The sequence below is a fragment of the Triturus cristatus genome, chromosome 1_2 (genome assembly GCF_964204655.1).
Source record: "Triturus cristatus chromosome 1_2, aTriCri1.1, whole genome shotgun sequence".
NCBI classification, from domain to species: domain Eukaryota; kingdom Metazoa; phylum Chordata; class Amphibia; order Caudata; family Salamandridae; genus Triturus; species Triturus cristatus.
The window spans coordinates 1,188,976,275-1,188,989,444 of NC_140580.1; the positions used below are offsets into that span (position 1 = coordinate 1,188,976,275).

General features: G+C 57.2%; 1 protein-coding gene across 2 annotated transcripts in view; it reads right to left on the bottom strand.

The window, feature by feature from the left end:
- The window catches only part of SH2D3C (SH2 domain containing 3C), a 363,972-nt gene that overhangs the window by 115,152 nt on the left and 235,650 nt on the right, over positions 1-13,170 (bottom strand). For both annotated transcript variants that reach the window (XM_085614137.1, XM_085614136.1), the window contains one exon: positions 8,857-8,981. In XM_085614137.1, coding sequence (XP_085470263.1) covers positions 8,857-8,981 — 125 coding nt within the window. The remainder of the gene's footprint in view (positions 1-8,856; positions 8,982-13,170) is intronic.

Here is a 13,170-nt window from a genome sequence, read left to right on the forward strand (position 1 = left end):
GAGATGAAGGAGAGAGAAAGGTGCGCTGTGAGGTCTGTCCTGCAGTAGACTCCAGGCGCTAGGCCTCAGGATCTGAAGAGTCGATGAAGGAGAGAGAAAGGTGGGCTTTGAGGTCTGTCCTGCAGTGGACTCCAGGTGCTAGGCCTCAGGGTCTGAAGAGTAGATGAAGGAGAGAGAAAGGTGGGCTGTGAGGTCTGTCCTACAGTGGACTCCAGGCGCTAGGCCTCAGAGTCTGAAGAGGAGATGAAGGAGAGAGAAAGGTGGGCTTTGAGGTCTGTCCTGCAGTGGACTCCAGGCGCTAGGCCTCAGGATCTGAAGAGGAGATGAAGGAGAGAGAAAGGTGGGCTGTGAGGTCTGTCCTACAGAGCCTCCAGGCGCTAGGCCTCAGGATATGAAGAGGAGAAGACGGAGAGAGAAAGGTGGGCTTTGAGGTCTGTCCTGCAGTGGACTCCAGGCGCTAGGCCTCAGGATCTGAAGAGGAGATGAAGGAGAGAGAAAGGTGGGCTTTGAGGTCTGTCCTGCAGAGCCTCCAGGCGCTAGGCCTCAGGATCTGAAGAGGAGATGACGGAGAGAGAAAGGTGGGCTTTGAGGTCTGTCCTGCAGTGGACTCCAGGCGCTAGGCCTCAGGATCTGAAGAGGAGATGAAGGAGACAGAAAGGTGGGCTTTGAGGTCTGTCCTGCAGTGGACTCCAGGCGCTAGGCCTCAGGATCTGAAGAGGAGATGAGGGAGAGAGAAAGGTGGGCTGTGAGGTCTGTCCTACAGTGGACTCCAGGCGCTAGGCCTCAGGATCTGAAGAGGAGATGAAGGAGAGAGAAAGGTGGGCTTTGAGGTCTGTCCTGCAGTGGATCAGGCGCTAGGCCTCAGGATCTGAAGAGGAGATGAAGGAGAGAGAAAGGTGGGCTTTGAGGTCTGTCCTGCAGAGCCTCCTGGCGCTAGGCCTCAGGATCTGAAGAGGAGATGAAGGAGAGAGAAAGGTGGGCTGTGAGGTCTGTCCTGCAGAGCCTCCAGGCGCTGGGCCTCAGGATATGAAGAGGAGATGAAGGAGAGAGAAAGGTGGGGTTTGAGGTCTGTCCTGCAGAGCCTCCAGGCGCTAGGCCTCAGGATCTGAAGAGGAGATGAAGGAGAGAGAAAGGTGGGCTGTGAGGTCTGTCCTACAGAGCCTCCAGGCGCTAGGCCTCAGGGTCTGAAGAGTAGATGAAGGAGAGAGAAAGGTGGGCTTTGAGGTCTGTCCTGCAGTGGACTCCAGGCGCTAGGCCTCAGGGTCTGAAGAGTAGATGAAGGAGAGAGAAAGGTGGGCTTTGAGGTCTGTCCTGCAGTGGACTCCAGGCGCTAGGCCTCAGGGTCTGAAGAGTAGATGAAGGAGAGAGAAAAGTGGGCTGTGAGGTCTGTCCTACAGAGCCTCCAGGCGCTAGGCCTCAGGATCTGAAGAGGAGATGACGGAGAGAGAAAGGTGGGCTGTGAGTTCTGTCCTACAGTGGACTCCAGGCGCTAGGCTTCAGGATCTGAAGAGGAGATGAAGGAAGAGAAAGGTGGGCTTTGAGGTCTGTCCTGCAGAGCCTCCAGGCGCTAGGCCTCAGGATCTGAAGAGGAGATGAAGGAGAGAGAAAGGTGGGCTTTGAGGTCTGTCCTGCAGTGGACTCCAGGCGCTAGGCCTCAGGATCTGAAGAGTAGATGAAGGAGAGAGAAAGGTGGGCTGTGAGGTCTGTCCTGCAGAGCCTCCAGGCGCTAGGCCTCAGGATATGAAGAGGAGATGAAGGAGAGAGAAAGGTGGGGTTTGAGGTCTGTCCTGCAGAGCCTCCAGGCGCTAGGCCTCAGGATCTGAAGAGGAGAGGAAGTAGAGAGAAAGGTGGGCTTTGAGGTCTGTCCTGCAGAGCCTCCTGGCGCTAGGCCTCAGGGTCTGAAGAGGAGATGAAGGAGAGAGAAAGGTGGGCTGTGAGGTCTGTCCTACAGAGCCTCCACGCGCTAGGCCTCAGGATCTGAAGAGGAGATGAAGGAGAGAGAAAGGTGGGCTTTGAGGTCTGTCCTGCAGTGGACTCCAGGTGCTAGGCCTCAGGATCTGAAGAGGAGATGAAGGAGAGAGAAAGGTGGGCTTTGAGGTCTGTCCTGCAGAGCCTCCTGGCGCTAGGCCTCAGGGTCTGAAGAGGAGATGAAGGAGAGAGAAAGGTGCGCTGTGAGGTCTGTCCTGCAGTAGACTCCAGGCGCTAGGCCTCAGGATCTGAAGAGTAGATGAAGGAGAGAGAAAGGTGGGCTTTGAGGTCTGTCCTGCAGTGGACTCCAGGTGCTAGGCCTCAGGGTCTGAAGAGTAGATGAAGGAGAGAGAAAGGTGGGCTGTGAGGTCTGTCCTACAGTGGACTCCAGGCGCTAGGCCTCAGGATCTGAAGAGGAGATGAAGGAGAGAGAAAGGTGGGCTGTGAGGTCTGTTCTACAGAGCCTCCAGGCGCTAGGCCTCAGAGGCTGAAGAGGAGATGAAGGAGAGAGAAAGGTGGGCTTTGAGGTCTGTCCTGCAGTGGACTCCAGGCGCTAGGCCTCAGGATCTGAAGAGGAGATGAAGGAGAGAGAAAGGTGGGCTGTGAGGTCTGTCCTACAGAGCCTCCAGGCGCTAGGCCTCAGGATATGAAGAGGAGAAGACGGAGAGAGAAAGGTGGGCTTTGAGGTCTGTCCTGCAGTGGACTCCAGGCGCTAGGCCTCAGGATCTGAAGAGGAGATGAAGGAGAGAGAAAGGTGGGCTTTGAGGTCTGTCCTGCAGAGCCTCCAGGCGCTAGGCCTCAGGATCTGAAGAGGAGATGACGGAGAGAGAAAGGTGGGCTTTGAGGTCTGTCCTGCAGTGGACTCCAGGCGCTAGGCCTCAGGATCTGAAGAGGAGATGAAGGAGAGAGAAAGGTGGGCTTTGAGGTCTGTCCTGCAGTGGACTCCAGGCGCTAGGCCTCAGGATCTGAAGAGGAGATGAGGGAGAGAGAAAGGTGGGCTGTGAGGTCTGTCCTACAGTGGACTCCAGGCGCTAGGCCTCAGGATCTGAAGAGGAGATGAAGGAAGAGAAAGGTGGGCTTTGAGGTCTGTCCTGCAGAGCCTCCAGGCGCTAGGCCTCAGGATCTGAAGAGGAGATGAAGGAGAGAGAAAGGTGGGCTTTGAGGTCTGTCCTGCAGTGGACTCCAGGCGCTAGGCCTCAGGATCTGAAGAGTAGATGAAGGAGAGAGAAAGGTGGGCTGTGAGGTCTGTCCTGCAGAGCCTCCAGGCGCTAGGCCTCAGGATATGAAGAGGAGATGAAGGAGAGAGAAAGGTGGGCTTTGAGGTCTGTCCTGCAGAGCCTCCTGGCGCTAGGCCTCAGGGTCTGAAGAGGAGATGAAGGAGAGAGAAAGGTGGGCTGTGAGGTCTGTCCTACAGAGCCTCCAGGCGCTAGGCCTCAGGATCTGAAGAGGAGATGAAGGAGAGAGAAAGGTGGGCTTTGAGGTCTGTCCTGCAGTGGACTCCAGGTGCTAGGCCTCAGGATCTGAAGAGGAGATGAAGGAGAGAGAAAGGTGGGCTTTGAGGTCTGTCCTGCAGAGCCTCCTGGCGCTAGGCCTCAGGGTCTGAAGAGGAGATGAAGGAGAGAGAAAGGTGCGCTGTGAGGTCTGTCCTGCAGTAGACTCCAGGCGCTAGGCCTCAGGATCTGAAGAGTCGATGAAGGAGAGAGAAAGGTGGGCTTTGAGGTCTGTCCTGCAGTGGACTCCAGGTGCTAGGCCTCAGGGTCTGAAGAGTAGATGAAGGAGAGAGAAAGGTGGGCTGTGAGGTCTGTCCTACAGTGGACTCCAGGCGCTAGGCCTCAGAGTCTGAAGAGGAGATGAAGGAGAGAGAAAGGTGGGCTTTGAGGTCTGTCCTGCAGTGGACTCCAGGCGCTAGGCCTCAGGATCTGAAGAGGAGATGAAGGAGAGAGAAAGGTGGGCTGTGAGGTCTGTCCTACAGAGCCTCCAGGCGCTAGGCCTCAGGATATGAAGAGGAGAAGACGGAGAGAGAAAGGTGGGCTTTGAGGTCTGTCCTGCAGTGGACTCCAGGCGCTAGGCCTCAGGATCTGAAGAGGAGATGAAGGAGAGAGAAAGGTGGGCTTTGAGGTCTGTCCTGCAGAGCCTCCAGGCGCTAGGCCTCAGGATCTGAAGAGGAGATGACGGAGAGAGAAAGGTGGGCTTTGAGGTCTGTCCTGCAGTGGACTCCAGGCGCTAGGCCTCAGGATCTGAAGAGGAGATGAAGGAGAGAGAAAGGTGGGCTTTGAGGTCTGTCCTGCAGTGGACTCCAGGCGCTAGGCCTCAGGATCTGAAGAGGAGATGAGGGAGAGAGAAAGGTGGGCTGTGAGGTCTGTCCTACAGTGGACTCCAGGCGCTAGGCCTCAGGATCTGAAGAGGAGATGAAGGAGAGAGAAAGGTGGGCTTTGAGGTCTGTCCTGCAGTGGACCAGGCGCTAGGCCTCAGGATCTGAAGAGGAGATGAAGGAGAGAGAAAGGTGGGCTTTGAGGTCTGTCCTGCAGAGCCTCCTGGCGCTAGGCCTCAGGATCTGAAGAGGAGATGAAGGAGAGAGAAAGGTGGGCTGTGAGGTCTGTCCTGCAGAGCCTCCAGGCGCTGGGCCTCAGGATATGAAGAGGAGATGAAGGAGAGAGAAAGGTGGGGTTTGAGGTCTGTCCTGCAGAGCCTCCAGGCGCTAGGCATCAGGATCTGAAGAGGAGATGAAGGAGAGAGAAAGGTGGGCTGTGAGGTCTGTCCTACAGAGCCTCCAGGCGCTAGGCCTCAGGGTCTGAAGAGTAGATGAAGGAGAGAGAAAGGTGGGCTTTGAGGTCTGTCCTGCAGTGGACTCCAGGCGCTAGGCCTCAGGGTCTGAAGAGTAGATGAAGGAGAGAGAAAGGTGGGCTTTGAGGTCTGTCCTGCAGTGGACTCCAGGCGCTAGGCCTCAGGGTCTGAAGAGTAGATGAAGGAGAGAGAAAAGTGGGCTGTGAGGTCTGTCCTACAGAGCCTCCAGGCGCTAGGCCTCAGGATCTGAAGAGGAGATGACGGAGAGAGAAAGGTGGGCTGTGAGGTCTGTCCTACAGTGGACTCCAGGCGCTAGGCTTCAGGATCTGAAGAGGAGATGAAGGAAGAGAAAGGTGGGCTTTGAGGTCTGTCCTGCAGAGCCTCCAGGCGCTAGGCCTCAGGATCTGAAGAGGAGATGAAGGAGAGAGAAAGGTGGGCTTTGAGGTCTGTCCTGCAGTGGACTCCAGGCGCTAGGCCTCAGGATCTGAAGAGTAGATGAAGGAGAGAGAAAGGTGGGCTGTGAGGTCTGTCCTGCAGAGCCTCCAGGCGCTAGGCCTCAGGATATGAAGAGGAGATGAAGGAGAGAGAAAGGTGGGGTTTGAGGTCTGTCCTGCAGAGCCTCCAGGCGCTAGGCCTCAGGATCTGAAGAGGAGATGAAGTAGAGAGAAAGGTGGGCTTTGAGGTCTGTCCTGCAGAGCCTCCTGGCGCTAGGCCTCAGGGTCTGAAGAGGAGATGAAGGAGAGAGAAAGGTGGGCTGTGAGGTCTGTCCTACAGAGCCTCCACGCGCTAGGCCTCAGGATCTGAAGAGGAGATGAAGGAGAGAGAAAGGTGGGCTTTGAGGTCTGTCCTGCAGTGGACTCCAGGTGCTAGGCCTCAGGATCTGAAGAGGAGATGAAGGAGAGAGAAAGGTGGGCTTTGAGGTCTGTCCTGCAGAGCCTCCTGGCGCTAGGCCTCAGGGTCTGAAGAGGAGATGAAGGAGAGAGAAAGGTGCGCTGTGAGGTCTGTCCTGCAGTAGACTCCAGGCGCTAGGCCTCAGGATCTGAAGAGTAGATGAAGGAGAGAGAAAGGTGGGCTTTGAGGTCTGTCCTGCAGTGGACTCCAGGTGCTAGGCCTCAGGGTCTGAAGAGTAGATGAAGGAGAGAGAAAGGTGGGCTGTGAGGTCTGTCCTACAGTGGACTCCAGGCGCTAGGCCTCATGGTCTGAAGAGGAGATGAAGGAGAGAGAAAGGTGCGCTGTGAGGTCTGTCCTGCAGTAGACTCCAGGCGCTAGGCCTCAGGATCTGAAGAGTAGATGAAGGAGAGAGAAAGGTGGGCTTTGAGGTCTGTCCTGCAGTAGACTCCAGGCGCTAGGCCTCAGGATCTGAAGAGTAGATGAAGGAGAGAGAAAGGTGGGCTTTGAGGTCTGTCCTGCAGTGGACTCCAGGTGCTAGGCCTCAGAGGCTGAAGAGGAGATGAAGGAGAGAGAAAGGTGGGCTTTGAGGTCTGTCCTGCAGTGGACTCCAGGCGCTAGGCCTCAGGATCTGAAGAGGAGATGAAGGAGAGAGAAAGGTGGGCTGTGAGGTCTGTCCTACAGAGCCTCAGGATATGAAGAGGAGAAGACGGAGAGAGAAAGGTGGGCTTTGAGGTCTGTCCTGCAGTGGACTCCAGGCGCTAGGCCTCAGGATCTGAAGAGGAGATGAAGGAGAGAGAAAGGTGGGCTTTGAGGTCTGTCCTGCAGAGCCTCCAGGCGCTAGGCCTCAGGATCTGAAGAGGAGATGACGGAGAGAGAAAGGTGGGCTTTGAGGTCTGTCCTGCAGTGGACTCCAGGCGCTAGGCCTCAGGATCTGAAGAGGAGATGAGGGAGAGAGAAAGGTGGGCTGTGAGGTCTGTCCTACAGTGGACTCCAGGCGCTAGGCCTCAGGATCTGAAGAGGAGATGAAGGAGAGAGAAAGGTGGGCTTTGAGGTCTGTCCTGCAGTGGACCAGGCGCTAGGCCTCAGGATCTGAAGAGGAGATGAAGGAGAGAGAAAGGTGGGCTGTGAGGTCTGTCCTACAGAGCCTCCAGGCGCTAGGCGTCAGGATCTGAAGAAGAGATGAAGGAGAGAGAAAGGTGGGCTTTGAGGTCTGTCCTGCAGAGCCTCGAGGCGCTAGGCCTCAGGGTCTGAAGAGGAGATGACGGAGAGAGAAAGGTGGGCTGTGAGGTCTGTCCTGCAGTGGACTCCAGGCGCTAGGCCTCAGGATCTGAAGAGGAGATGAGGGAGAGAGAAAGGTGGGCTGTGAGGTCTGTCCTACAGTGGACTCCAGGCGCTAGGCCTCAGGATCTGAAGAGGAGATGAAGGAGAGAGAAAGGTGGGCTTTGAGGTCTGTCCTGCAGTGGACTCCAGGCGCTAGGCCTCAGGATCTGAAGAGGAGATGACGGAGAGAGAAAGGTGGGCTGTGAGGTCTGTCCTGCAGAGCCTCCAGGCGCTAGGCCTCAGGGTCTGAAGAGTAGATGAAGGAGAGAGAAAGGTGGGCTTTGAGGTCTGTCCTGCAGAACCTCCAGGCGCTAGGCCTCAGGATCTGAAGAGGAGATGAAGGAGAGAGAAAGGTGGGCTTTGAGGTCTGTCCTGCAGTGGACTCCAGGTGCTAGGCCTCAGGATCTGAAGAGGAGATGACGGAGAGAGAAAGGTGGGCTTTGAGGTCTGTCCTGCAGTGGACTCCAGGCGCTAGGCCTCAGGGTCTGAAGAGTAGATGACGGAGAGAGAAAGGTGGGCTTTGAGGTCTGTCCTGCAGAGCCTCCAGGCGCTAGTCCTCAGGATCTGAAGAGGAGATGAGGGAGAGAGAAAGGTGGGCTGTGAGGTCTGTCCTACAGAGCCTCCAGGCGCTAGGCCTCAGGATCTGAAGAGGAGATGAAGGAGAGAGAAAGGTGGGCTGTGAGGTCTGTCCTGCAGATCCTCCAGGCGCTAGGCCTCAGGATCTGAAGAGGAGATGACGGAGAGAGAAAGGTGGGCTTTGAGGTGTGTCCTACAGAGCCTCCTGGCGCTAGGCCTCAGGGTCTGAAGAGTAGATGACGGAGAGAGAAAGGTGGGCTTTGAGGTCTGTCCTGCAGAGCCTCCAGGCGCTAGGCCTCAGGGTCTGAAGAGGAGATGAAGGAGAGAGAAAGGTGGGCTTTGAGGTCTGTCCTGCAGTGGACTCCAGGTGCAGGGGCCGCCACCACCCGTCAATCCTCGCGAGATTGCTGTTGGGAATAGAGTCAGATCAAAGGGATCGGACACTGTGACTTCAATGCATCAGCAATGTTGGTCCGAGATTTTCCGCACGAGGCAGAGATTGAACGGTGGCCCCTCAGCAGAAGGGGATTTAATGGCCGACACCAAAATCTAACCACCACTGAAGTTCAACAGCTATGGCGTGCTGGCCACAGGCCCAGTTCACTGATCATCGCCTCACTGACAACATGACACATGACATCACTCATAAGGCAGTCCATGAACTTACTAGAGTTAAACATTGAAATGGAGTCTGCCTGCCCCAGACCCTCGCGGACATTCTGACCCCGCCCACTAGATGCTAGATATGCTCCACTAGGCGCTAGATATGCTCCACTAGGTGCTAGATATGCTCCACTAGCGCTAGATATGCTCCACTAGGTGCTAGATATGCTCCACTAGGCGCTAGATATGCTCCACTAGCGCTAGATATGCTCCACTAGCGCTAGATATGCTCCACTAGCGCTAGATATGCTCCACTAGCGCTAGATATGCTCCACTAGGCGCTAGATATGCTCCACTAGGTGCTAGATATGCTCCACTAGGCGCTAGATATGCTCCACTAGGCGCTAGATATGCTCCACTAGGCGCTAGATATGCTCCACTAGGCGCTAGATATGCTCCACTTGTGAGGATGTATCTCCCAGAGTTGATGCCTGCCCACTCGGCGCATCCATGCTGCTGAGAAGCCTCCTCCAGGCCTCTGTGACTAAAAGCAGGTTCAGGAGAGCGCACAGGCAGCACGGGCATCAGTCCGGGGGTGGGGGGTGCCCTACACAAAGCCAGGGTCAGGGTTCACCTGACGTCCTGGCAGCAGAGCTAAGAGGCGTCAGACATCTCAAGGGTGTCCTATCGGTAGCTTCAGGGGCAGACACTCACCTGTGCTGTAGGCGGGGGATCCGGGGGTCTCGGAGATGGGGGACATGGGGGACTGCAGGCCCTGGATCTGGTCTGCGCTCACTGCACAGTTCCGGATGGCGTCTCGGTGATGAGCGGAGGAAACACTGAGAAAAAAACACAACTCAGTGGTTAGAAACTCAGAGCTGGGGACCCGCAGCAGAGAGAGGCCCTGGCGATTGATCCCAGGCAGTGCTGACCCAGAAGCCCCCCCACACCAACACCATGAGCCCTGAGACTGGGGTGCCATGAGCCCTGAGACTAGGGGGGCATGAGCCCTGAGACTGGGGGTTGGGCATGAGCCCTGAGACTGGGGGGGGGGGGCATGAGCCCTGAGACTGGGGGGGGGGGGGGCATGAGCCCTGAGACTGGGGGGGGGGGGCATGAGCCCTGAGACTGCGGACAATGAGCCCTGAGACTAGGGGGGCATGAGCCCTGAGACTAGGGGGCCATGAGCCCTGAGACTGGGGGGAGAGCCCTGAGACTGGGGGGGGGGCATGAGCCCTGAGACTGGGGGGGCATGAGCCCTGAGACTAGTGGGGCATGAGCCCTGAGACTGGGGGGGCATGAGCCCTGAGACTGGGGGGGGGGCATGAGCCCTGAGACTGGGGGGGGGGCATGAGCCCTGAGACTGGGGGTTGGGCATGAGCCCTGAGACTGGAGGTTGGGCATGAGCCCTGAGACTGGGGGGGCATGAGCCCTGAGACTGCGGACAATGAGCCCTGAGACTAGGGGGGCCATGAGCCCTGAGACTAGGGGGCCATGAGCCCTGAGACTGGGGGGAGAGCCCTGAGACTGGGGGGGGGCATGAGCCCTGAGACTGGGAGGCCATGGGCCCTGAGACTAGGGGGGCATGATTGAGCCCTGAGACGGGGGGAGGGGGCATGAGCCCTGAGACTAGGGGGGCATGATCCCTGAGACTGGGGGGCCATGAGCCCTGAGACTGGGGGAGAGTCCTGAGACTGGGGGGCATGAGCCCTGAGACTGGGGGGGGGGGTGGGCATGTGCCCTGAGGCTGGGGGAGCATGAGCCCTGAGACTGGGGGGGGGGGCATGAGCCCCGAGACTGGGGGAGGGGGGGCATGACCTCTTGGGGATGCCTCCTGCCACGCCCACCAGGGCCAGAGGGCTGTGGCGACAGTTCATCCTTGTTGGCACTTGAGGGGAGACCACCGGACAGGCGCACGTGCACACACAGACACCCCCACACATGAACACACCTCTTCACACACAGCACCCACGCTTAGGCAGAGAGGCTCGCTGGGTGTGGGTGGAGTGGAGCCCGGAGCTGTCGCCCCCGATGCTGAGAAATCGGAAATCGTGCTCTTCGGTGGAGCCAATCAGATCTGGGATGCGTCATGGTGGCCCCGCCCATTGGGAGATGCCCCGGCACCCAAGCAGTGTGCAAAAAATCTGGGTGTGCTCATTCATAACACCCTCTCCATGCAGGATCGTGTGCGGACGGTGGACCCTGTGAGGATCGTGTGCAGACCCTGTGTGGAGACCCTCTGTGCGGACCCTGTGTGGAGACCCTCTCCATGCAGGATAGTGTGCGGACCCTGTGTGGAGACCCTATCCATGCAGGATCGTGTGCGGACCCTGTGTGGAGACCCTCTCCATGCAGGATCGTGTGGGACCCTGTGTGGAGACCCTGTGTGGAGGCCTTCTCCATGCAGGATCGTGTGAGGACCCTGTGCGGAGACCCTCTGTGCGGACCCTGTGTGGAGACCCTATCCATGCAGGATCGTGTGCGGACCCTGTGTGGAGACCCTCTCCATGCAGGATCGTGTGGGACCCTGTGTGGAGACCCTGTGTGGAGGCCTTCTCCATGCAGGATCGTGTGAGGACCCTGTGCGGAGACCCTCTGTGCGGACCCTGTGTGGAGACCCTCTCCATGCAGGATCGTGTGCGGACCCTGTGTGGAGGCCCTCTTCATGCAGGATCGTGTGCTGACTCTGTGTGGAGACCCTCTGTGCGGACCCTGTGTGGAGAAAGCTTCTCCACGCTGAAGTTTTTAAAAAAGGCTTTTCCCCTGGACCCCATTGGAATGCAGGAGAGCAATCACACACGCCCTACTGAGTAGCAGGTTAGATTACGGAAATGCACTGTTCGTTGGCACGGCAGGGGCCCTTTCAAACGCCTGCAGGTGACACTGACACAAAACGCACGGGCCACACTAGTGTGCATCAAGGGAGGATACAGATCAGCATCTGAAGGCCCGAGGCAGCTCCAGTGGCGGCCCGTGCGTCACAGAGCGAGGGGCCAGCTCCTGGGCCGGGCACACAAGGCGCTTCACCAATGTGGCCCCAGGGTTCTTCGCCATAAAATCCCATGTCAGGCCCCTTCCAGGTGCCTACGGTCACGCCAGCAGGAGTTAGCGGAGACAAAAAGACTAGGGCAGGTGGACGCACCATCCCATACCTGCCGCCACCACAGGACTTACCTCACCGAGGACACCATGGCTCTCAGAAAGAAACTCAACCCCCACCTATTCCCCAAGGACTGATGTCAGACACTCGAACAGACCTTAGCGCCGCGATATCCCCGTGCGATGCATGTCGCGCTTTATAAATAAATAAATAAAGCCCCCCCCCCCCCAGAGAGTCTCTGACGTCATCGCTTTAAGGAGGAGGAAGATAGCCACCCTCACCCCAAATGGGCGCACCCTTTGGGTGTGCCCCAAACAACGCTGAGAGTCCAGTTCATAGGGCAGGCCAGACAACGACCGAACAGGGCAGAACCATGACAGGACAGAAACATGACAGGACAGAACCATGACAGGACAGGACAACGACCGAACAGGGCAGAACCATGACAGGACAGAAACATGACAGGACAGAAGAACAACCGGACAGGGCCGAACCATGACAGGACAGGTCAGAACCATGACACGATTGGTCAGGCCAGAACAACGACCAGACAGGGCAGAACCATGACAGGACAGAACAATGACCGGACAGGTCAGGCCAGAACAACAACAGGACAGGGCAGAAACGTGACAAGACAGGTCAGAATTATGACAGGACATGGCAGGTCAGAACAACGACAGGACAGGGCAGAACCATGACAGGACAGGACAACGACTTTACAGGGCAGAACCATGACAGGACAGAACAGGTCAGAATCATGACAGGACAGGCCAGAACAACGACCGGATGGGGCAGAACCATGACAGGACAGAACAATGACCGGACAGGACAGAACCAGGACAGGACAGGACAGGACAACGACCAGACAAAGCAGAACCATGACAGGACAGGACAACGACCGGACAGGGCAGAACCATGACAGGACAGGACAACGACCGGACAGGGCAGAACCATGACAGGACAGGACAACGACCGGACAGGGCAGAACCATGACAGGACAGGCTTTACCGAGCCATGTTGGGGACCTTTCTTCCAATACCTTCTTGTAGTGTCGCGTGCCTTGTTCTGCTTGGTTCCCGTGTCTTGATTCAGTCTTCACGAGAACAAAGCAGAGCGAGAACGCGTTGTTTCTTGAATTCACATGATTGCTAGATGTATATATTTAAATGTGCATGCTCGTGGGCATTATCTCGAGCCCATAGCCAGTTAATGAGGGTCGTTAAGATTCAAAGGGTGTTATGTACGTTAGCAGTGTCTATCGTTGTTGGCTCAGAGCTAGACGCTTTGAAGACGTCCGGTTGAGCATTTGAATACATTTGTACGTAATTAATAAGTGACTAAGCGTATTTACTACACTTACCACCTCCAAAAACTGAGTGAGGGGCTTTGAAATGCCCCCAGACACTTGTGTGCGCACTACTCTAGGAGAAGCTGCTTGAAAGACACCCGAGTGGGGCACTGACACCTGAATGGGGCAGTGACACCTGAATGGGGCAGTGACACCTGAGTGGGGCACTGACACCTGAATGGGGCAGTGACACCTGAGTGGGGCAGTGACACCTGAGTGGGGCACTGACACCTGAATGGGGCAGTGACACCTGAGTGGGGCACTGACACCTGAGTGGGGCAGTGACACCTGAGTGGGGCAGTGACACCTGAGTGGGGCACTGACACCTGAATGGGGCAGTGACACCTGAGTGGGGCACTGACACCTGAGTGGGGCAGTGACACCCGAGTGGGGCAGTGACACCTGAATGGGGCAGTGACACCTGAGTGGGGCACTGACACCTGAATGGGGCAGTGACACCTGAGTGGGGCACTGACACCTGAATGGGGCAGTGACACCCGAGTGGGGCACTGACACCTGAATGGGGCAGTGACACCTGAGTGGGGCACTGACACCTGAATGGGGCAGTGACACCTGAGTG